Source organism: Triturus cristatus, chromosome 2_2 (genome assembly GCF_964204655.1).
Source record: "Triturus cristatus chromosome 2_2, aTriCri1.1, whole genome shotgun sequence".
Taxonomy (NCBI): Eukaryota; Metazoa; Chordata; class Amphibia; order Caudata; family Salamandridae; genus Triturus; species Triturus cristatus.
In genome coordinates, this window is record NC_140582.1 from 651,956,260 (window position 1) to 651,980,087 (window position 23,828).

At 44.1% G+C, this 23,828-nt stretch overlaps 1 protein-coding gene across 2 annotated transcripts in view; it reads left to right on the forward strand.

Moving 5' to 3' along the window:
* The window catches only part of GALNT7 (polypeptide N-acetylgalactosaminyltransferase 7), a 577,925-nt gene that overhangs the window by 522,271 nt on the left and 31,826 nt on the right, over window positions 1-23,828 (forward strand). For both annotated transcript variants that reach the window (XM_085641835.1, XM_085641834.1), the window contains exon 9: window positions 392-610. In XM_085641835.1, the coding sequence (XP_085497961.1) occupies window positions 392-610 (219 nt within the window). The remainder of the gene's footprint in view (window positions 1-391; window positions 611-23,828) is intronic.

Genomic DNA, 23,828 nt, shown 5'->3' on the forward strand with positions numbered 1-23,828 from the left:
AGCCTGCATTTCATGGGTGCTACATTGTTGGCAGGTTTCTGTGGTTTCTCATTTAAAAAAAATACTTAAAAGAAAATAAAAGTGGAAAAAAACTGTTTTGTTGAAATTAAACCTATTGGGAATATATGCGCACTGAAGAACTATTGTGAAGTAGCTTTAAAAAAATGAAATTATTCAATCTTCACATTAAGACATTAAGACACTATCAGTCACATATGTAAGGATGAATGAAACAAAATATTTTTTTAATATTGATTGTATTGGTGAAAACGTATTGTAGCATAAAAATGTTAACCACCCCATGTTGGTGCCCTATTATGTGATTGCTTTCTTCAACAATTAAACCAGATAATTAGTATTTGTTCATGTTTTTCTACATTTATTTTCACAGAACTATGTTCGTGTTGTGGAAGTTTGGTGGGATGAATATAAAGATTATTTCTATGCGAGCCGCCCAGAAACCAAAGCATTAGCATTTGGAGATATAACGGAACTAAAGAAATTCAGAGAGGATCACAATTGCAAAAGTTTTAAATGGTTCATGGAGGAAATAGCTTATGATATACCCTTACACTATCCATTGCCTGCAAAGAATGTGGAATGGGGAGAGGTATGTATATTTCCATTAAATAAAATTATATTCTTAAATTCAGTTCATAAATTCAGAATAGAAATGAGTTTATTCTTTTTTACTTATTGGTTGTAAAAATTGACTACAAACAGGATTAGCATATCCTTGTAAATTTACAAAATGGATACACACAGTTATTCTTAACAGAGAGGCAGGCTCAATACAGTAAACCATCCTACTGTATAATTGAGTCCCATGGTCTAGTTTCAGACTGTAGTTAAATGCCACCACTGTACTAGTGCTCTGTTTGACATTGGCCCTTGTATGTCTTGCATCAAACTCTTCTCCAAATCCTTGTAATTAACCCTGAAAAGTGTCACTAATAAAGTACGGTAGATTGCAGTTTTTCAAGCTTTCTCATTGCTGTTTGCCAAAAATTGCAGTTGTCATGCATGAGCCATGAGGATTAGCATCTTGTGTTTTATTGTATTATTGGTGTGCAACATTGCTTAATTTGAACCAATGGTTTCCTATGCTCGGCATCAGCACTTTATTGCTGACACTGGCACTTATGACAGTCAACCACATGGTGGCGCTTCAGTCAACCACATGGTGCCATTGTTTGTTTTATTTAGAGATGACCATACCAACAGTTGTTTTTTAATTCAATATACGTTAAAAATAACTAATACCTGCCATACAAGCCATTCTTATAGCTTTGGGGGCCTGGAAAACTCCGAAGTGTCACACTTGTAGGAGTGTGATGTTTAGTAGGTGTGTTTGTACTGTCACTAGCAGCACTGTCAGGGGCAATGGGTGCTGCAAGCTGCAGTGGCCTTCAGACGAGGGCCGTGGCACTTATTTGTTTACAAATTAAGCACTGGTTTGAAATATTTAAAAAGTGTCTTAGAAGTGAGCTTATAATGGCCAGGCCCTATGTAAATGCTTCATGTGCAAGACACAAGAGTGTCTGCCCGACTCTTAAAAGAAGCGCCCATTATGCAGTGTGAATCTTTTCTGGATTCACATGTACATCATTCAACCATCTTTGGTTGGGTTCGGAATTGTTTTTTTGTAGTCTCTTTTCTCTCTTTTTTATTTTTATTTTGAGTGGTTGTATTCGAGTCTTTGATCATTTAGTGCTGTGTCTCTTCTTGTTAGACCTGGCATGCTTGGTGTAGTTTTCCCCCTAACCTTTTGCCTTCAATCCCCCTGTTTTTCTGACTTTGTTTTTGCTGGCTCTAGGACTCTGCACACTTTACCACTGCTAACTAGTACTAAATTGTCTGTGCTCTCTCCTTAAAACCTGGTAGAATGGGCTTGTACCCAATTGGCATATATGAATTTACTTATAAGTCCCTAGTAAAGTGACACTGTTTGTGACCAGGGACTGTAATTTAAATGCTACTAGTGGGCCTGCAACACTGATTATTCCACCCACTTAAGTAGCCCTTTAAACACATCTAGGGTCTGCCATTGCAGCCTGTATGTGCAGTTTTAAAAACTGCCTATTTGGCGTGGTAAAATGAACCTTTTGTCAGGCTCACACTTTTCTTTTTAAAAACATATGTCACCCCTAGGGTAGGCCCTGGACAGCCCAGAGGGCAGGGTGCAGTGTATTTAAAAAGTTGGACATGTACGTTTAAGTTTTACATGTACTGCTACACAACTGCAAGGACTGCCTCTCCCAGAGGATAACATTGGAGTTACATTATTAGAATTAATAAGCTGTAACATCCCTATGGGAACAGGTTACCAGTTCCTGTTTGATGTCTTTCGAATTGTAATGAAAATTTTCTATTATGGTAAAGTCAGATTTTAAATTGTAATTTTGAAAATGCAACTTTTAGAAAGTTGGCATTTTCCTGCCTGAGCTATTTAGTGATTGCACCCTGTCTCTGGCTCACATGGCTGGACATAGCTGACAGTTGAGCTTTGTGTATTCCTCCTAGACAGCCGCACATGATAGAGGACTTAGATGTGTCCTGCCGCCACACAAAAGGCTGCATACCCCCTGTAGTTAGTCTGGAGCCAGGGGAGGCAGGAAACGTGTGCATTCCAAAGAGAAACCTCTAGAAGCTTCTTCTGCTTCACCTGGCACCTGTTATAAATATAGGACTTCAGACACTTACTCTTCAGTACACTTCTGGACCTGTGGAGCCGCTGCCAGGAAGAAAGACTGCTGTGCTGCTGAAAGGGCTGCTACTCTGCTGGATTTCTGCCCTGCTGCCCCCTGGCTGAGATAGAGGTATTGGACCTGCACCTGTTGAGAGCCACAAGGACATAATAGGCTTCTAACTACCTGAACCAGCACCCAGATCCAACTGGATTAAACCCCTGACCCACTAGTGGTGCCTCCTCATGTCCCGGAGCCTTGGTGAGGCCTCAGTAGAGCTGGATTGAGGTTTTTGAGCTCTTGGCGACCACGAGCAGGTCAGTTGGTGCCAAAACCAAACTTCTGTCTGCCCAACCCTTCATTCTACATAATTGACCATTCGCAGGGCGCGCCGTCACGAAGCTCTGGCCCAACCGTCTGCGACGACAACAGGATCTTCGCACTACTGTGAAGACCATCCTCGATGCCAGCGCTTCTCTTCTCACTACATTGATGACTGTCCACGAGGCTTCCCTGCTCCTTGCCACTCCCTCCACCGCGATTGGGAATCTCTGCGCTGAACTGAGTAGGTCATTTTTCAGCGGTACTAACCTTGTCCCTGTACCCGACCTACACTTCATTGCGGTCAGCCTGAGCTTGTAACTTTCTCCCAGTCTTGCACTATGAGATTGCCGTGAGTGGCGTTTTGGATTTCTTGGCCGTATTTTCACTTAAATCTTTAAAACTGCATATCTCCACTTCTGTTTCGATGTGCGTTGTTTTGGGTTTGATTTATGTATTACATTTTGTTGGGTTTTCAATTTATTGCTGTATGAAGTACTGCATGAATACATTACACTTCTAAGTTAAGCTTGATTGCTCTGTGCCAAGCTACCAGAGGCTCGAGCACAGGTTAATTTGAGGTTTGCTTGTCCCTCACTCTGACAAGTATTGTGGTTGCTGCTTCAGAAGGGTTTCACTCCCCTCAATCAGTAACCCAATTTCTCGCACTGCGTGTATGATGTCAGATGCACGCCCTGGAAATCCTTCGATGTAGTCCACATTCTCAGAATTTGTTTTAGCTGTTGCGTCTGAAAGCATGAGGCAGAGATGGGAGTCAAAGAGAAAGAAACTGTGCCAAGGAGGATAGCTTTTCCCTGAAAACAGAGCAGATTACGCAACAGGACAGTCTTGAAGAGGAGACACCCCAAAGGCACCAAAGAACCATGAAAAGGTGAGAAGACTAATACCCACTGGTCGGAGAATGCAAGTAGGGTATGGAGCATTTAAATTTTCCCCTAAGTTCCACCATAAGTGCGCACAGAAGGACAGCTAGAAATTCTGCAACCTCTGTGTCCATCATTCAGAGGGCTAGGCACTGTGCTTGGAATTCAAACCTAAAATCATCAGGGTGAGACAGAAGGAGAAGTGGGCACATTATTACATAATCTTGTCAGGACCCCTTTCAAAGGTTCATGGGGCAAGTAGGAGCAATTGGGCCCAACCATAGTGTGGGTCCTGTGGAAATGGGATGAGTAACTATTTTTTCAGCACTTGACTTTCAGTGAGAGCTTGGGTCAAGCAGTCCAAGGCTATTTAGGGGGGCGTAGATGCAAGATATGCGAAGGTTCATTATTCAGAATATCCCCAGTGACCCCAATAAGATGATTGTCCAGTCCAATGCTGATCTTTGGTGTAAAAAGCAGTATTTTTTACAAATGCTAAACACAGCACAGGAAATAATCCACACAGTAGTCTCTCAATGGCTAGCACTCTAGAGGTTGTCAGGACCGTGCTTGCCCCTGTTGCTCCTCTCCTCTTCCCTCTTCTACACCACACTATATTCTGTATCTCTTGTGAATTGTAGGAGATGAACCCAGGTGCTACCCACACTAACAATGCACATCAGAGTCTGGCTTTGGGATTAAAAGTTTCTCGGCTCCTCAGATGTTAAACCACTAAGCTCAAACAAGTCTCACAAGGACCCACAGCCCTGCCTTTACCTTCACCCCACTGTGGGCTTCAGAAAAGTCCAGGAGCCGGGGTATTTCTCTCACCAAAGCTCCACACTGAGCAGCACACACCACACCCTTCCTGAGGTCAGAGGGATGAGCACTCTGGGGCGGTCGGAGACAGCAATGGCTTCCACTTGCAGCTGCTCTTTCTTCTCTGTGGTACCTGCCAGTAAATTAGTGAAGAAACAGCATCCGTGCAGGTGGCATCTGCACTTGTTGTGTGTCCTGAGCCCCTCTGCTGGTCCTACACAGCGATAGCCTCAACAGTCTTCCTGTCCCATCTTTGCATATGGGGGATCAGAGATGCAGGCAACAGTCCCGATCAGGTTGGATGCTCCGGGCTACATCCCCAATGATTCCAGTAGCCCACACTTGGCACATGGAGGTCACAAACACGGGTGATGACCCACGGTCTCAGTTGCGTGGGTGACAGTCCAACAATCACAGTGGTCTTCTTTCAGGCACACAGAGGTCGCGGCCTAATGCCCCAACAAAATACCAAGCCACAGCCTGCAACTTCGCGGTAGTCCCGACGGGGGTTGCTAACTTACGAAAAAGAGCAGATGACTCTGTCACAATACCGGTCCAGACTGGACTAGACACCTCACACTGTGCCCACCGGGATCCATTCACCAGGATTCCCTCTAGGCCTCACTCCTTCCGGGCTCTTGCCTCCTACTCACAGGACCCACTGGTCTTGGCCAGCAAGCAGAAGGCTTGTATTTCAGGACCAGGGCAAGTGTCCTTGGATCCTGGGGGATGGCCCCTCAACCAGGAAGGAGACTTGCAGACCTTGCTTTTCTTTTGAGCAGGCGGGCCGGGGGCCACACGGAAATCAAGAATGACACGATGACATCCTCTGAGCGCAAAGAGTTGAAATAAAATTGGATTCATCACAGCTACTATAAACCAAAACAGTGGCCCAGTTACTTTAAAGTGTGCAACGCCTATATTACAGGGAGCCATTCTATAATAAGAGCGCTGAAAATTGAAAAGAGAACACTCCAGTCGGAACGCCTACAACATATGAGAACATGCTCAATAATTGAAAATATCCCCAGAGGCACCCATATTGGACATCAGAGGCGCCCATATCGAACACCTGGTCCTGCCATTGGCAAAACCAAATCGACTAGATTTTAGCTTACTGATCCCCTTTCCAACCTCCGCTGCATTCATTTAAAGAAAATGAGCGGTCCTGATGAAGGTGGATTCAAGTTTAATTATCCACTGAAACGTGCGTTGGCCTGATCATTTTCCAATTGGCGGCACAACCATGGAAATTAAAGAAGGATTCTCGCCATGGGTTATATTTTGCAAGCCATTCAAAGCAGGAAAATTATGAAAGTGATGTGTGTGTATGTGTACGATTGGGATGTGATGACTGCATGTGAGGTTAGTTCACTTGTGATGATAGAAGGGGTTAAGCTTTAACATGACAATTTGTATGTTTAATATTGCATAATCATGCTTTATTTGCTAATTTTAGGAAAATTGTTTTTGTTGAAGTATGTATGATTTGCACTGTATTTAAGAACACAGAAAATGTAGGGTTTTTATATCTTAAAAAATACAAATGAAAAAAATACAAATGTAAAAAATGGTCAATGCTTAGTGCAATATAATTATAAAAGACTGAAATTAAAAATAAAATATATGAACCAATGAATTTATGTTGTTTCAGTCACATCTATAACAAAGGGAGCTAATTTTAGCCATTGAGTAAATAAATGTTGGTCGAGTGGGAGGCTTTGTATATATTTGTATTTCTTGTTTCCCCTTGTCTCCCAGACCACACGATTTACTTTTCAAGGGGTACCTCTGGCCTTGCAAGACATTGCTACTCAGTCCTGATCCCAACAGCAAGAAGTCTTGGCGATCTTCCCTCTCCTGATGAGATGGTGCTGTTCAGTCAAGTATGGGGCACATGCATCGATCTTTATAGTCAAGTGCCAGACACACGTCTGGCTTTTAAAATTTGTGCTGAGGTTGTCATTTTCTTTGAAGTGCTCTATTCTCTGTACTGCCCTTTGTCAAAGGGACAGTTTGCCACAGCGGGAGTGGCTCCGATTCTGAGTTCCCCACAACACTGGCCAAAGGAGTAACCGGGGTTCACACCTAGCTGTCAGCCTCCACTGAAATATGCCCCATAGAGGTTTAAAGGTCTGAGCCTTCCTCTTTATCAGATTCCCTGGTAGTGGCAGCCTTATTAGTCTCCCCATCTCCATGACAATGAGCCCAGGCCTCACTGACCAGTAACTCGTCCTGGAATCAAAGAACCCCTTGATGTGCACAGTAGATACTCTGCTCTTCTCCCTTCAGTGTGTATGTTGTATCCAAGCCCTCAGGATGTTAGCAATGCACATCTCCTCTCTAAGGGATGCAATCCTCACTGCTCCAGCTTCTGCAGGCTCTGTGAATCCAAAATGGAACCAACAGGGCTCCATGTTATGTACCATCCACATGCGCAGGCATGCACATGCGAGTATCACACGGTGTTTCAGCATGCATACACAAGTATTACACGCTGTCCGGCCCTGTACAGAACCCATGCAGGCCAAGAATGTGTTAAGTGCACAGCCACAGAACTTTATACAAGTGGGGCAATAGGCCCCACTCCTGAGACACACGTAAAAACACCTGTCCATATTACTGATTCTACTGAACACATACAAGGGTATGCTGCCACTACTTAACTCCAGGTGAGGGCAGTATCCCCCCCACTTTTAGGGGTGCTTGGTGCAGCTCTCCCAGTTTAAACAGCCTGCAGTACTGTGAAATAGGCCTAGGTCATGACACGCATGCCTGATCCGTTGTCACCCACCACCAAAAATCAGTGCCAGGGATTCAGATAAAGTTGCAGCTGGGCCACTCAGGGCAAAGGTACACATCCACACCAAGCAGGGAACTTTTACATCCCAACAGATATCGTCCCAGAAAAGACAGAAATCCTTAAAGATGTTTGTCTGTTGAGCGATAAAGACACGCTGGAGGATATTGAGTTTGTCCATGGGGAAGACCCCAGTGCCAAAGAGGTAGTCAAGTGGCAGCCAGAGAAGAAACACAAGGGGACATAGAGGGATGCCAGGTGCCTCAGGGGTGCTTGGCAGCCAAGCCAAAAATATCATACTTGAAGCATGCAAAATTTGCATTGATGCCAAAACATTTGGCCCTGCAAAGCAAACAGAAGCCAAATGGGCCAAACGATACTGCTGGAGGAAGACTCTCAGAACTTGCATCGTTCTGGAAAGTGGATCAAAAGCGTGGGAGGGACAAGACTCCTTAAGGGAGGAAAGGCTTGTCGCTGAAGAGAAGGGGCAAAGAAATGCCAAACAAAAATCTCTTAATGTCGAGAAAATTAGAAGACCCCTCAAGGCTATGGTGGAAGCCCTCATGTGAAAAGAGAGAGTTTTACAACTCTCTAAAAAGGTACAAAATTGTTCTGAAACCTCAAAAAAGGAAATAGCAGCCAGAGCAGGAGGTTGCCGAAATGGAGCCACCACTCAAGCCAGAACTTCAGGAGAAGATCATGGAGGAGTGTTTCCATTTGAGGAAGGACAGTTCCTTGAACAAGAGCCTTCACAAACAGGGAGGTAGAGGGAAGAGTGGCAAGCCATATATGCTGACATCACTGCATACAATATGGTTATAAAGAGAGCAGCAAACAACTATGGGGTGAAACTGGAGAAGGAGCAGACAGTCATGCTTCCTGCTGGAGCACTACTACTGGATCAGAAGAGGAATCAATTCCTCCCAATGCTACCCCTCGTCCTTCACATTGGGAAGGAGGTCTTCAAAGGTGAAAAAGAAATGCATATTCCTGACAATAGGTCCCTTTACTGTACCAGCAGGCTCTCATTGTGGCAACAGCTAAAAAAAGAGCCTATATTCCCACCCCACCAGCCCCCCCCCCCCCAGACAAAGAAAGCAAGAAAGTGGACATGGTGGGTAGAAAGATGAAGGGGCCAGCAGCGGCGCAGTGGCGCATTTCAAATTCTACCGTGCTTGTCAGTCCCTACACTTACTAACAGTGGAGTGAAACTGAGGAACTCATTCAGAACCTGCTGGAAGAGTGGCCAATAACCTTGTCCAGTAAGGCAAGCCCATTTCCAATACCTGCCTCAGATCTGCACTGGACACCACAGATACAGCCAGTAAGCAATTATGTACTGCCACAATTCTGCTCTAACATGCCTGGTTAAGAGTTTCAGGTTTTAAACTGGAAGTACAATCTGCCATTATCAATTTGCCCTTTAGGAAAATCAATGGATGAGGTGCTACAGCGCATGAAAAAAGACACAGCAAAAGAAATGGGGACATTGCAAAATGAAGGACCCTTTCTGGGTGGAATGCAGCAGAGGAAAAGAACACCCGCAAAGGGGTGGTGTGCACCCAGCCATCTCATACGCCTCATTCACACAACAGACTACCAACACAGCAGCTCCACCGCAATGGCAGAATGAAACACCTTCAAGACAAGCCTTTTGAGGAAGGGCATTAACATATATTGTTTGGGGAAACCTGCCCAAACCCCCCATGTATTTAATTTACTCATAACCTTCCTTATCACTATCCACCCCTTTACCCTAAAATTACTGTTCCCTCTCTTTACTAATTTACATTAAACCTCGTAGCTCTGCAGTGGGCCAGGCAAATGTGGCTCACGGATCATTAAGATCTATTAACAATACAGAGAGGCAATTGTGCCACCCTGAACCAGCCACTTTGACCCTGCCAACATAGTTCCTGAAGATTTAGAGTTTGAACATCTAAACCTACCAGCAAGGTCTTTGCAAATAATTATGGAAGCAAGGTGGCCTACTACAAGATGTTACACTAATAAGTAGAGCAGGTTCATACACTGGTGTAACAAGAAAGGATGCCATATTGATCAGATACTTCACACACGTGCTGGACAAATACCTTTCCTACACCACGCTAAAAATCCTGTGATTTTCATGGAAAGTTGTACCGGATACGAGTTAAAATCTCAGATTAAGTAGATAGATATGCATTTCAAAATCTACAATTTATTTTAAAATTAGGAGCTGTAAGGGTAAAAGGATGATAGAAAGAAAAGAATCTGGTTTATGATAGACTTTCCTCTATGTCTACAATGACTCAAAAGAAAAGGAAAAGAGGTAAACGGCAAAGGAAAATAAGATAAGTCAAGAGAGAAATATAGCTAAGTAGAGAAAAGAGTGTTGGGGCTAGAAGGAGAACAAAATAGATGGGGAAAAAGGCTGAGGACCACACACACCACCTTTGGAGTGAGGGGGATGTAGGCAAGGAGCAGAAACAGAGGGGAAGTTAAGAGGGTGAGGGAGGGTATAAAAATGAGTGTAGAGGCATTGCCTGAGAAATGTGCTCAGGGAACCGAAAAAAAGAGGAAAAGAAGGGAGATTAAGTGTGGAGAACCCCTTAAAAAGAAGAAGGAGAGAAAGAACAGAGCAAAGAAAATAGAAGGGTTTGAAGGCGGGATTCCCCCCTTAAAAAATACCTGGAAGAAATTGATTCGTTTTGTCAGCCTGGTAAAAAGCCATTCCAGTTGAAAAAATCATTGTAAAATGTTCAACAAAAAATATTAAGAGCAATTTCTTCAGATTGGGTTTTGTCATAAAACACATACATTCATGGGTGGTAGGGGACTGAATACCAAATACAGTTACAGCTTAAACACTGTTAGGCCAAATACTGGTACTGTCGTCACCAACTCTGTTCACCAACACGATCAACAAGCTGCATATTATCAGAAGAGATTGTGGCAGTACAGAAGAAGCACTTATGTCAGGCAGTACAATAGAACCAATGCAGTTTCAGCAGTAACCCAATACCTTGTCTGTGTCTGAGCCCTCACCAAATAAATATTCCTAGATCGTCCCATAAAGAGGAAACTAATCATCAGTTTATAAATGAGCCACTCTTGGCCATTGCCATCAATTCCCTCTTCCACTTCCCCTGGGTCAGCAGGGAGGCATTGTTCCACTGTTGAAGATCACATAGATGGGCCACCACCTGAGCCATAGTGAACCACCATTGCTAGTTCAGTGTCATCTGTAGGATGATTGAAACAAAATGTAATGTAAAAAAGACTTGTATAGCGCATACTGTCACCCCACAGGTATTCTGGCGCTGAGACTTACCCTGTTGTCAGTGTACATATAGATGACCTGCCCACACGTATTGATTAACTCGTATTACTCCTCCCTTGGGAAAAGCCATGTCTTTAGACTCTTCCTAAATGGGAGCAAAGTTTGGATTTGTCTGATATTTAAGGGGAGATCATTCCAGAGTCATGAGGCTGCTACGCCAAATGCTCTGCCACCCGTCCTAATCTTCTTAAATCTCGTGGTGGTCACCAGATTTGTACTTGATGAGCGCAGGTTTCGCCTGGGTGTATACCAGGTAAATTTTTCCTGCAAGGATTTCGGCCCCAGTCCATGTACTGATCTAAACACAATACAGAGGGCTTTGAATTGTATTCTCTGACAGATTGGTAGCCAGTGAAAGTCCTTCAGAGCCAGAGTAGTTGAGGATCTACCCTGCCTATTTAGAGCCAATTTGGCTGCTTTAGACTGAATCCTTTGCAACTTCAGTAACGCAGAGTTAGTTGCTCCCAGATACAATGAGTTGCAATAGTCTAGCCTGCTCAATATTACACTCCTCACTACTTGTGGTCTGGTTGTAGTAGGCAGCATCGAAAGGATCTGTCGTAGTGCTCTTATCAGGGAAAAACATATGCCAACTGTTTTATTAACTTGTGACTCTAACTGGAGTTTATCATCCACCAAAACCCCCAAATTGTGCACTGTTCTAGCTGGAGTCAGTGGTTTATCTGTGGGGGTGAGTCTAATTTCGGAAGGAAAGGGACGAGCAATTTTAGTCGTAGAGCAATATACTATCTCTGTTTTATCTCCATTGAATTGTAGGGAGTTATTTCTGAGCCATTTTGTGGTGTTTTGCATGCACTCCTGGAACTTATCCAGAGAAACTGCCTGGTTTCTTTCTAAAGAGAACACCAATTGCGTGTCATCTGCATCATTGACTATATCAATGCCAAAGGACTTAATAATAGGGATAAGAGGACGCAGATAGATATTGAATAAAATTGGGCTTATTGCTGATCCCTGTGGTACCCCGTGGCGCACGGGGGTCTTAGGGGATGTAAAAGGTGGAATTGTCACCGCCTGTTGTCTGCCCGTCAAATATGACTGCAGCCATTTCAGTGCCAGTCCTTTCACCCCAATGTTCTCGAGCCTTTTCAGCAAAATACTGTGATTCACCATATCAAATGTGGACGACATATCCAATAATACCAATACGGTCGGATTGCCATTATCGGCCCGCATTCTTAGGTTATCAAGTGCTGTCACTAGGGCCGTTTCCGTTCCGTGACCTGGTCGGAAACCAAATTGAGCCTCATCTAACAGATGAATTTCTTCTAAATAAAGGGACAGGGATTTACTAACTGCCCGCTCCAAACTTTTTACTGTGTAAGGCAGCAGGGAGATAGGCCTGAAGCTTGATGGACACTGAGGGTCGAGTGTGGGTTTCTTGAGCAGCGGAGTCACCATTGCTTGCTTCCAACCTTCTGGAACAGTTCCGTTTTCCAGTGATTGGCAGCAGATCTGCCACAACCGAGGGAATATTTCTGAATGATATTCTTTCCAGATCCTCTGCGGAAAAGGATCCAACGGCTAACCAGAGGACACACTCAGGGCTAGTTTATTAAATATTTCCTCAGTGGGAATTTGAAAGCACTCTAACACTGCTGGTAGATTGCTGTCAATTGCCTTTTCCTGTTGCTCTATCACTACTATTGAAGATAAATCCTTTTCTGCATCTAAGCTACTTTTATTATTTGATTTGAGACCATCAACAATCTTATTGATCTTTTCATCAAAGTAACCAGCATTATCATCACAAAGCTTTTGTGTCGCTCTAACCTCATTGCTCACGCATGCTGGATTAGATAGGTCCTTTATTATAGTAAAGAGAGTTCTCATACTGTTAGGTGCCTGCAGGATAGTTTTAGCATAATATTCGGCTTTTGACCGAACAATTGCTTCCTTATATTAGGCCTGTAATAATTTCAGCACTTTTTTAACTGATTCATCATAGGACCTCCTCCATTTTCTTTCAGCCTGTTTGCATTTTGTTCGCATCAGTTTCAGTTCTTCACTATACCAGGGGGCTGACAGTTTCTTTCTGTTCTTTAGCCTTTTTACTGGAATAATCTGATCTAAAGTATAGTTTATTTGATCACAGAAGATCTGGTAGTTTTCTTCCATCGACTTACTAGGTACAAATATATTCTGTCCTGAAAGAAGCGGCGACTGTCTATTTTTTAGTAGCTTAGCCCATTCTCTTCCTTGACGGACGTTTGCTGACTGATTAGTATTGTTATTTAATCTGGGCAAGGTTATCACAAAATGAATTAAAAAATGGTCGGTCCAGCATTGAGGTAATACTTCGACCACCTTTGCCTCCCTATGGTTAGCAAATATTAAGTCTAGGATGTGGCCTCCTTGATGAGTTGGCTGGAGTACCAATTGGTGCAAATTGAGGCTCTAGCATGTTTGCACTAAATCTCTGAGTAGTGGGCCAAGATTCCCATTATCCCAGAGATTAAAATCGCCCACTATAATGATCCTTGAGTGCGATAAAGACATGTTGACAAAGGTATTAATTAAAGCTTGATACTGGGGGTTTTGTCCTCCAGGAGGCCTATAACACACTATTCCTGACAACATTTGTCCTCTTGCCTCATTCAACGTGAAACCTAATAATTCAGTGCCCTCAACATCGTCAATGTGTAAGGGAGTGAAATCCCACTTTTCTTTAAATATCACTCCAACCCCCTGCCTCTCCCTAGCGGTCTAAGTTTATGGAAAATGTTATACCCTACTGGGCATGCTAACTCTAATTAGACTGCCGAGTCAGCTCCGGTCCAGGTTCCAGTTATAAACAACACATCTAGGTCATGACACTCCAGCATAGTAAATACCTCTTGGAAGTGCTTAACTAAAGATCTAGTACTGATCAGACCACGTTTCAGTCTGTCAAAAGTGTGGTCAGCTGTAATGGTGTTACCTCTGTTCGCCATATCTTCTTGTATCCCCCTAGTATCCCTCTCACCTATGTGTATAAGTTGTTCCCGTGAATGAGTCTGGTGTTCCCGGGGAAAAAACTGGCAGCATGGCTGGCACTGAGCGCGGATGGGCGCAGGCGTGCTTGCCTCTGGCGCGCCTCCGGCGCACCCGCTGCGCGCGCACCCTGCGCGCTTGCATCACCCTTCCTAAATAGGGAGGAATGTGCTGAGCAGGGAAAAGCTAGATGGCGTCGTCACGGTGACCTGCTCTAACAGAAGGAAGAACACAAGCACTTCTTGGCCAGTAAAGTGCAAGTGTGAGAGAGAAGTTATTTCAAGTAAGTGAGTAAAATAAACAAATTCTCAATTCCCAAATATCAGCAGTATTTTGTTTAAAAGAGTCTAAAATGAATGTGCTTTTACGAGAAAACGAGCATTTTGCGGGTAGCGTTGTGCTCATTGCCGGTAGTCTAAGATGTAAAATACACAATTCCCAATTCCCAAATAGCAGCAGTATTGTGTTTAAAAGAGTCTAAAATGAAAGTGCTTTTAAAAGAAAACGAGCGTTTTGCGGGTAGCGTTGTGCTCACTGCCGGTAGTCTAAGATGTCCGGCAGTGAGGAGTGCCGGTTCTGCAGAGGGGGCAAAGTTATAGCAGTAATATGTTTTCCTGGTGGACAAGATTCCATCCCAATAATGGGTCACAACCAGCAGGATCACAGTATGTGTGCAATATAACTGTCTTTTTGACAGCATCTCCAGCAAAGGGTGAAAATGCAGAGTCCATCCAAACAAAGATGACCCGGGGGCCAGGGCTTGCCATGCAGGATTTTATAGTGGCTGATATTGAGATGGGATTCCTACAGGTCTTTGTCATGGTGGAACTGCAAGGCAGACCCTTTTTCTTTCGGATACGCAGTGGTGAGAGGACCCTGCCTCTGATGTAGTAACAATAATTCAGTGGATTTGTTGAAAATAGCTTCCAACATGCAGGTGTACAGGTCTTAAGCTAGTCAGCTGAAGCAGCTGCACATCTGGCGCCAACTAAGACTTGGAAAATGAGCCTGGGAACAGAGGCTGGAAACCGAATGCTTCACGGGGCATTTTGAATGCTGTAAGTATTCTGGCCGAGCACACCAAATTCCTCCTGTAGGATTTCATTGGCCCTCACTCAGTAGGTCTTGAACTTCATTCCAATCCTCTCGGCATCTGCAAGTAGAGGAGAGCCGGCGTTGTCTGCAGCAGTATTTCTTCCCTGATCTTCTAATGGTGCAAGCGGATTAGGAGTTAGTGTCTCTCCAACCAGCACTGAAATATTCTGATCTTTAAAGGATGTTTGGGACACATATTTAGGGTTGCTACCATTTTTGTTTTGTCCTGACAAAGACCCCAATTACAGTCATCTTTAGGGGTCAAAATGTCGACATATTACACTGTTGCTATTAAGTTGTTCTTTTGTGCAGTAAACTTCAAGTTCATGAGTTTTGTGCTATTAGGAATACATAATTTGTCACCAGTATTTTATCATTAGAAATTCCTTTTGCACACCAGTATCCACCTCTGTCACAAACCACTTGTACTACGCCATTTTCTTTGAAGCACCTATATGTACGTTTCGTTCTATATTGTAGTAAAGAAATCAAGAATTGAACATACAACTGATTGTGTATGTGATATCTTTTTTTTAAATGCCAAGGGAGCATAGGCTGCAAGCTCTGTCCGAGGAAATCATTTGTTTTTGTTGTTAATGTACTGCCTAGCTTCCAATTGTTGCGGGGCGACTTCTTATTTGCTTGCAGCAGGCACCAGTTGGCAGAATGAGTGGTCTTCAGACCAGATAATCTTCAGTGGGATTAGGAGCAGCAGGGGACAGCCGTATTGCTGACCGTGTGCCAAACAAGTCACAAGGGCCATACTCAGGTAGGGCCTCTGCACATAGGTAGGAGCAGCCTGTGCCAACGGCCTTGGAAGTGGGCAGATGAAGAACAGGAGTGCTTGGAGCTATGGCTGTCTCAAATGTGGTTAACTGTATTCTACTCTTCTGATCTGACCGTCAACCCCAAAGAAGTGATTTTATACAGCGAAACATGTGTTGGACAATTATTCTTTTGGGGTTTGGAATAAGGATTCAAAAAAGGAGATCTGAGATATGTTTTTGTATGCTTTTCCTTCATTTGTGGAAATTATAAACTTTTTGAGGTATACTAGGGTGGGCGACCTAGTATAAGTAGAGGGAGCTTTACACTAGTCCATTACGTCAAAATGCCATGTATTCAGAAAAAAATATCAAGAGTCTGGAGGAGGAAAGACTTGTGAGTACAAGAGAGTCTGTGAGTACGTGCAAGGAGCAACTTCTACTTCATATACATTCATCCTGAAGAAAGCTAGTGGTTGGGTCCAGAACTGTCTCTAGTTTTCTTCTCTCTTTTTTTGAGTGGGCATCGTCAATCACTTGGGGTCATGTCCCTCCTCGATAATGTCAGACATGCGCCCAGTAAGCTCCATTGCATGGTTGTCTTCTTCAGATTCTTTTTCCGCCATTGTATCTGGATGCAGTGGAAGTAGGTCCCAGACAGACTGGAGCAAACTTAACTTTTTCCTTACAAAATAAGAAAATGGAAGAAAACCATTGAACACCGAAGAATACCGAAGACAGCTGTGTCTTTCATACCGAATACATTGGGGTTTCATAACCCTTGCCGGCCACGAAGTCCTTGACCACTTGACACGGAGCTTGTATTTGGGTGATGTAGCATACGCCATTCAAACTCTACCCAAAATGTCAACACAAGTTTCCACAGAAGGATAACCATCAAGTCTGCAACTTGTGCCTACCCAAGGATTGCACACTGAAGGGCTGCGACGCCTGTGCTGAATTCCAACCAAAGTCCCTCAAGGTGAGGGAGAAGCAGAGGTGTGAGCACTAGGTCATGGAACAGGAAAATACCTCCAAAACAGAGGAGACATACAGCGACCACAACATGGAGATGGCACAACAGCAAGATTCAGATGCCGAAACAATTGATGCCAAGAAGGGGAAGGTGCTGAAGAAACCATTGTTGAAAGATATTGACGGACGGAAACACAAGGCACTGCAGGGGGGATGTATGACGATACATCGCAAACTAAAACAACGCGTGCTTTTACAACGTGGTTTTTAGTTCGCATGTACCGTCACAGCGCATATTTTTGCAACAAACGGCAGTAGTTTGCATTTCCTTTGAAATGCATACTAAATGCCTTTACAACGGACCCCATTTCCCCGCATGTATTTACAACGCACAATAACCCCCAAACACTAACACACTACCCTACATAACACACACTCCACAGCACTACCCTACAGTACAAAACAGTACGGTACTCCAAACACGACCCGACCCCTACGCACAGTCTGTCCCCTTTACATGAAACACTACCGTACCGAACCCGTTGACACAACCCTAAAGCCTAAACCCTAAAACACTACCCTACACTACGACCCCCTGACACGACACTAAACCCTAAAACACTACCATACACTACAACCCCCTGACACTGCCCTAAAGCCTAAAACACTTACATACACTACAACCCCCTGACACTACCCTAAGCCCTAAAGCCTAAAACACTAGCATACACTACAACCCCCTGACACTGCCCTAAGCCCTACCTCTCTCTCCTCGTGGTCGTCTCTGCTCCGATTTCCTGTGTCCCAGTCCCGTTCGCAGCGTCGCTGTCTCTGCTCCCAGTTCCAGCGTCACCGTCTGTGCTCCGGCGCCATTACATCACATGCGTTTTAAAGCGCAAGCGATGTAATGGCCCTCGTCGTAATGTGTACGCGTTGTTACGTCGCATGCGTTGTAGCGCATGCGACGCAGCGGCATGCGTAGTAACAGCCGCGTTGAAATGGCTGCAACCCCGCAGGAGAGATCGGGGATGGAGACGAAGGGGTCCAAACAGAAAAAGTATACATCAAGTACAAAAGCACCAAAGACGAAGCAAAAGCTCACAGAGCCCCTTGGATCTAAGCAAAAAGACGCTACAGCAGGCAAGCCCTCAGAACTAGCCTCAACTCCAAAAAGAGATAGAGAGCACAGGAGGTATAAATGTGGCACCAAAAAGAAGACACCAATGGTCGATGTCAATGCTGAAAAGAATGTCGAAAGGAAGTAAATACGCCGCAAGACTGAAAGAGAGACCCTCATCAAGAGAAAGAAGAAGGTTGATGACTGTTTGAGGGATAAAATATCCTACTCCGGCTCTCGAAGGAAACACTGGTTGAGGTCAAGATTGAAGCCGAAGAACTGGAGTTAGAGCCCGTGGCAACACCCAAGCTGGTTGAAGAGAGGGTGAAGTTTTGGATTCCACTAAAGATCATTCCAGGAGAGCGTTTTCAAGGCAGACACCCCTGAAGATTGGCAAAATATTGATGCGACTCACCTGAGGAAGGCATGGACACATATCTCTCGAGTACCTTGCCTTCGGATGACATCTTGGTGTAGAATGCTGTAGCAAAGTGCGCAGTGGGCACCTACAGCGTCACTCTGAAAGAAGAGCTGGAAAAATCATGCTTCCTGCTGAAAACTTTACTTCCATCTCAGAGAAGGAGCGAAGTCCTTCCGATGCTGCCAGCAGTGCTGGACTAGGCAAGAGAGGCCTTCAAGGACCAGTTATGTCCAAGGCTGTTACCCACGCATGGAGACAAAATACAGACACTCCACACAGGTCCCCTCCTACATCAGAGGATCAGTTCTTGACGACTCCATCACATTTTCCATTGCCCAGAAAAGGGCTAACTCATTGACATCAGTTGGCTCACCATCCATTAGGAAGAGCAAACAGGTAGGCATGGTGGGCTGGAAGATGGAGCACTTTGCCACTGCTCAATGGAGAACTGAAAATTCCAGTGCGCTCCTGAACCTTTATGCCCACCAACAGTGGGAGGAGATGGCGAGCCTCATGCAGCATTTCCAAGAACTGTATAAAAAGAGGAGGAGAGCACTCCTACAGGAGGGGAAGACATGTAGTAACGCCTGCCTGAAATTGACCGTGGACGCTGCAGACACTGCCAGCAGACAACTACGCATCTGATCCAATGCTCAGGAGACACTCCTGGCAAAGGATTCAAACAAGAATTGCAGTCTGCGGTGGTGGTGGTAAACATGCCCTTCATGGAAAATTTGCTCCTTGGAATGGCAGTAGATGACTCTCTCCTAAAACTGAAAAAGGACAATAACACAGCTAAATCCATGGACTCTCTACAATCAGAGGCCAATTCAAGGGAGGAGTCACTCCTCAAAGGAAATCTCCTTTGAGGGGATTCACAACCATCACCCTCTCATGTGTCCAGCACTGAGAGGGACTGCACACAGCAGCAAGTTCATTCACAAACCACCCACCCCAACACAGAACTCCAGTAGGGGACAGAATCTGAGGAGTCTGCAAAGTTGTTGGATACTCAACATAATCCAATTCAGCTTTTGTATGGAACAACCATGCAACCTCAGCAAACATAGACGAACAAGATCTCATGCTCTATCCAGCCTAGCACAGGAGATATGGAAATGGGTGTTATAGTTTAACATAAACTCAGGTAGTCATATATCTGCCGGGAGTGGAGAACACGGAGGCAGACATACTAAGCAGACAAAACAGAGCATCCTACAAATGAACCTAAACCCACGGAACTACATAGGATTTTCACAAGGTGGGGAACATCACAAATTGACTTATTCGCAACACAACAGAATGCAAAATGCCAAAGTTTTGCATCCAGATTCCCAAACCCAAGGACACTGGGGAATGCCCTATCTATTGAAGGGTCAGGGAGATTTTCATATGCCTTTTCACCAATTCCTCTGATCCACCTTGTGGTAAAGAGATACAGACAGGCAGCATTACTGTAGTCCTCATAGCACCACAATGGGCCAGACAGGCATGGTTCTCCGACCTTGTGGAGCTGGCTCAGGGACATGTGATGCCGCTACCAACACAGCAGGATATTCTAACCATGAAGTAGGGCAAACCTTTTCACTGAAACAAGAAACAGCTTGACATCATGGCTCCTAAACTATATCAAACAGAACCATGGAAGTACTAAAGATAGCAAGAAGACCGACAACACACAAGTGTTACTCCAAAAATTGAAAATTATTCTGCAAAAATCAAGGGGCCACAGGCCATGGCAAAGGATGCCACAATCATAAAGTACCTTACGCACCTGTTAGACAAAGGGCTATCCTGTGCTACATTGAAGGTGCACTTCGCAGCCATTGAGACGTACACAAGGGGTGTGATAGGAAGACGATTATTCCAAAGTTTTCTAGAGGGCGTGAAAGACGAGAGACACCAAGAGCAGCGCCCACACCCACCGAAACCTCAGCCTAGTGCTTACGCACCTGATGAAACCACCATTCGAGCCCATGCACAGTGCAGGACTGCAAATGCTCACCTTAAAGACCACCTTTCTGGTAGTCATAACATCACTACATAGTGTGAACGAATTACAAACACTGACAGGGCAGGAACTGTACATTCAAATCCACAAGGATAGGATAGTGATGAGAACTAAGCTCAAAATCTTGCCCAAGGTTGTATCACATATCCAATTTAACCGAACAATACAACTTCCAAGGTTCTTCCAGCAATCAACGTCTCGGGCAGAATTTGCCATGCACACACTGGACATCACAAAACTAGTTATTTATTACATAGAGAAACCAAAATCAATGAGAAGAAACAACCTGCTCTTCACCTCAATCGCCCCAGCGAACAGGGGTTTAGCAGTCACAAAGGGAACCATAGCAAGATAGATAGTCCTTACAATAGAGATACCACGTAGTGGCAGGAGTAACACTATAAGAGAGACAAAAGGTACGCTCCACAAATCAAGGAGGCAATACTAGCGTTTTTGGCCAATGTGTCATTCTGTGATATCTGCAGGGCTATCAAAAAGAAGGGGGAAAGAGAGGTTTTTTAACGGTTAGGTTCACCCTCCCATTGTGTATATGATTAAATAAATAATCCGAGTCTTCAGATTATGAGAACCTAACCAAAGGGTGTGAGGAAAGCACTTGTTTCCCGAAAGAACACCCAAGCAAAAGAAAGAAAGGACAATTCCTTTCTTTAGTCCCCTCACTCACCAGGGTTTCCCCACGGTGACATGCTTCATCATTGGGGTCCTCTCAGTCCTCTACGGGCTGAGGCGTGCTGCGACTTGCGGATTTACGTAGGAGCACTGAACAAGACTATGTGTTGTGCAAGTGTTGTGGTGTGGAGTGGTTTAAAGTGAGTTAAAATAATCAACTAGTGGGCCAATATAAATTTTAATGTTGCTCCTAGCTAATTAATTAAATAAGTGGGTGATATGCTAGAGAAAACTACTATAATGGGTTAGTGTACCTAGCATACGGTCGACTAGTTTCAAGCTTCCCAAGCTCTTCATCAGGACTACACTGGGACCAGCCCAGTGTAAGTACCACTCCTAGAAGACCTACTTTGGTGCAATAATAAGTGAAAAAAACACAAAACGCTGTGCAAAATTTGCATGCGTTAATCAAAATACATACGTAATGTACGTCTAATGAAAATCTGTAGGATGGAAAACAGACGTTAAAGGAGAAAAGGCAGATTATGCATTATTGTCATAGGATAAAAAAGTGATTACACTATGCACCAGTGTCGCAATGCTCAATATTCACATATTCTTATTGTGCCACTGTATAGTTCTCTAGACAGTACATCTTTCATGCTGGCGTCTAGCTATATCGTGAATAAAAGGTGATCGTGAATGCACGAAGTGCACATTTAATAATACACACAAGGTCAAAAAACATGCGTCTGACAACATAAATTACACACAAGACAAACAAAAGTACGAAAATACATACATTTTAAAAGGCAAAACTGTGCCTCATGGTCGACTGAGGGGGGGTTGGACACTCGTACACCTAGGATAGAGGTACAAGCGATAAAGTAAAAAGTTCTTGGAGCGCTGTCCTGTTAGGAGATCCAGCGCAAAATGAAGAGAGTTAAAATGAAGACCCATCTAAATTACGATGGGCCAAGGGCATCCCGCTGCTGCGTGGTTACTCACTTGTACTCGTCAGGCCACCCGCCGGAAACACCTACTAGTAAACTGCCTCGCCGACCGCATACTGAATGGATGCGAGCCGGGTGCCTTGATATCTACCTGGTGGGGGATGTGAAGAGGAAGAAAGGACTCGCCGGTTGCGGTCGCGCTCAATGGCCGCCATCTTGGAACTGGCAAATATCGTAAATAGATTAAGAGTAATTCAAAAAGGAATTAATTGTTAGCAGTAAAAAAAAGGATTAGCCATCCGCTGCGTTTTTCTAAGAAAAACGGATAAGGAAGAGCTCGCTGGTTGTAGTTCCCCTCGATCGCCGCCATTTTGGAGCAGGCACCAGTCGTGAAAGTTAATAAAGACTAAAAATTAAGAGAAATTAATTTTAAGCAATGACGAAAGAGGTTATGCTCATCTGCTCCGTTCAGCGCACTAAAAACGGACATGGCTGAATAGCCTTAGGGTGTCATTTCTCGTAATTTGAATTGGTTCGGCCATCTTAGGTAGGGAAAAGAGTGTAATTTATTAAAAGGTTATCAAGAAGTGCCAAACTGATTTTCTTGGTAGTCAATAAGTTCCTTACCCACAGATTGGGAAAAACAATTGTCCCATTAGTACCTCCATACTAGGTTCTGAACAGACCCAATTACACTTCTCATGGGTGAATGAAAAGACAGTTACCTCAGTTGTAATAGTGATTGTAAAGACATGTTGTGAGGTGCCCCAAATACTGGAGAGTAGTTGTATATCTCATGTTTTATGAAAAACAATGAAACGCAATGGCGTGCTTGAATTGCACAATATAATTTGATAGGCTCATGTATTCAGGGTGCCAAAATCAGAGTGGTTAAATAACAAAGGGTTGCTGACAGATAACTCAGTTTGTTGTGAAATGGCCCCATGGTATATCATCATTAAGGCCGAGGTCGTCTGAACGCAGTTTAAACACCCAACGTTGTTCTTTTTCGTGTAGATTCTTCTCACTGTTGGGATAGTTGTTGACATGTTCAAGAATGACCCAGCTGAAGTCATTTGGTGTATGTTGTTTTTCCAAGAAATGCGTCGTCATTTTGGTGTTATTATGTTTGCATCTGAAGTTGCTGCGGTGTTCGACCATTCTCGTGCTCACTTTTCTTGTGGTCATTCCCACGTAGTGGAGATTACACATGCATGTAATGAGGTATATTGCAATTCGTAAAAGATCGCAGATTCCACGTCATGCCATTGTTGCAGGTAACAATCTTAGTTGCTGTGGTTAGGTGACATACGCTGCAATTGCCACAGGGGTAATGTCCCTCTGGGAGTGGGTGTAGTAGGCGTACTGGACCAACCGTCCTTGTCGAATTAGGTCTGGTATGTACCAAGTAGTTCTTGATGTTTTTTGCTTTCTTATGGCTAAACATTGGTAGTTGCAGATTTAGACCTCCACTATTGAGGATTCGCCAATGTTTTTTAATGATCTTGGTCACCTGATCTGATGCGGTGTTGAAAGTTGTAATGCAGATTTGTCGTTTCTCATTCTTATCCAATATTTTTTCAGGTTTAGGTTCCAGAAGCGCATCCCGGTTGTTGTTGGATGCTCGTTTTTGTGCTTTGGACACAAGATGTGGTGGGTAATGTCGTTGCATCAATTTTTTGGATAGATCTTGAGCTTGCCTTTTGTAATCCTCTCTCGTGGTGCAGTTGCGTCTTAGACGCAAGAATTGCCCGAAGGGTAAATTATCTTTGAGACTCCTCGGGTGGAAACTTTCATATACCAAAAGGCAGTTTCTTGCCGTGGGTTTAAAGTGTGTGGTCGTGATCAGGCGGCCGTCGTGCGCCGATATGTTAAGGTCAAGAAAGACCAACTCTGATCTGCTCATGGTGAAGGTGAACTTTAAAAATGGATCTTGTTGGTTTAGCCAGAGAAAAAAGCATTCAAAATCCGTCTCGTTACCCTCCCAGATGAGGAGCACATCGTCGATGTATCTCTTCCATAACTTGATATTGTT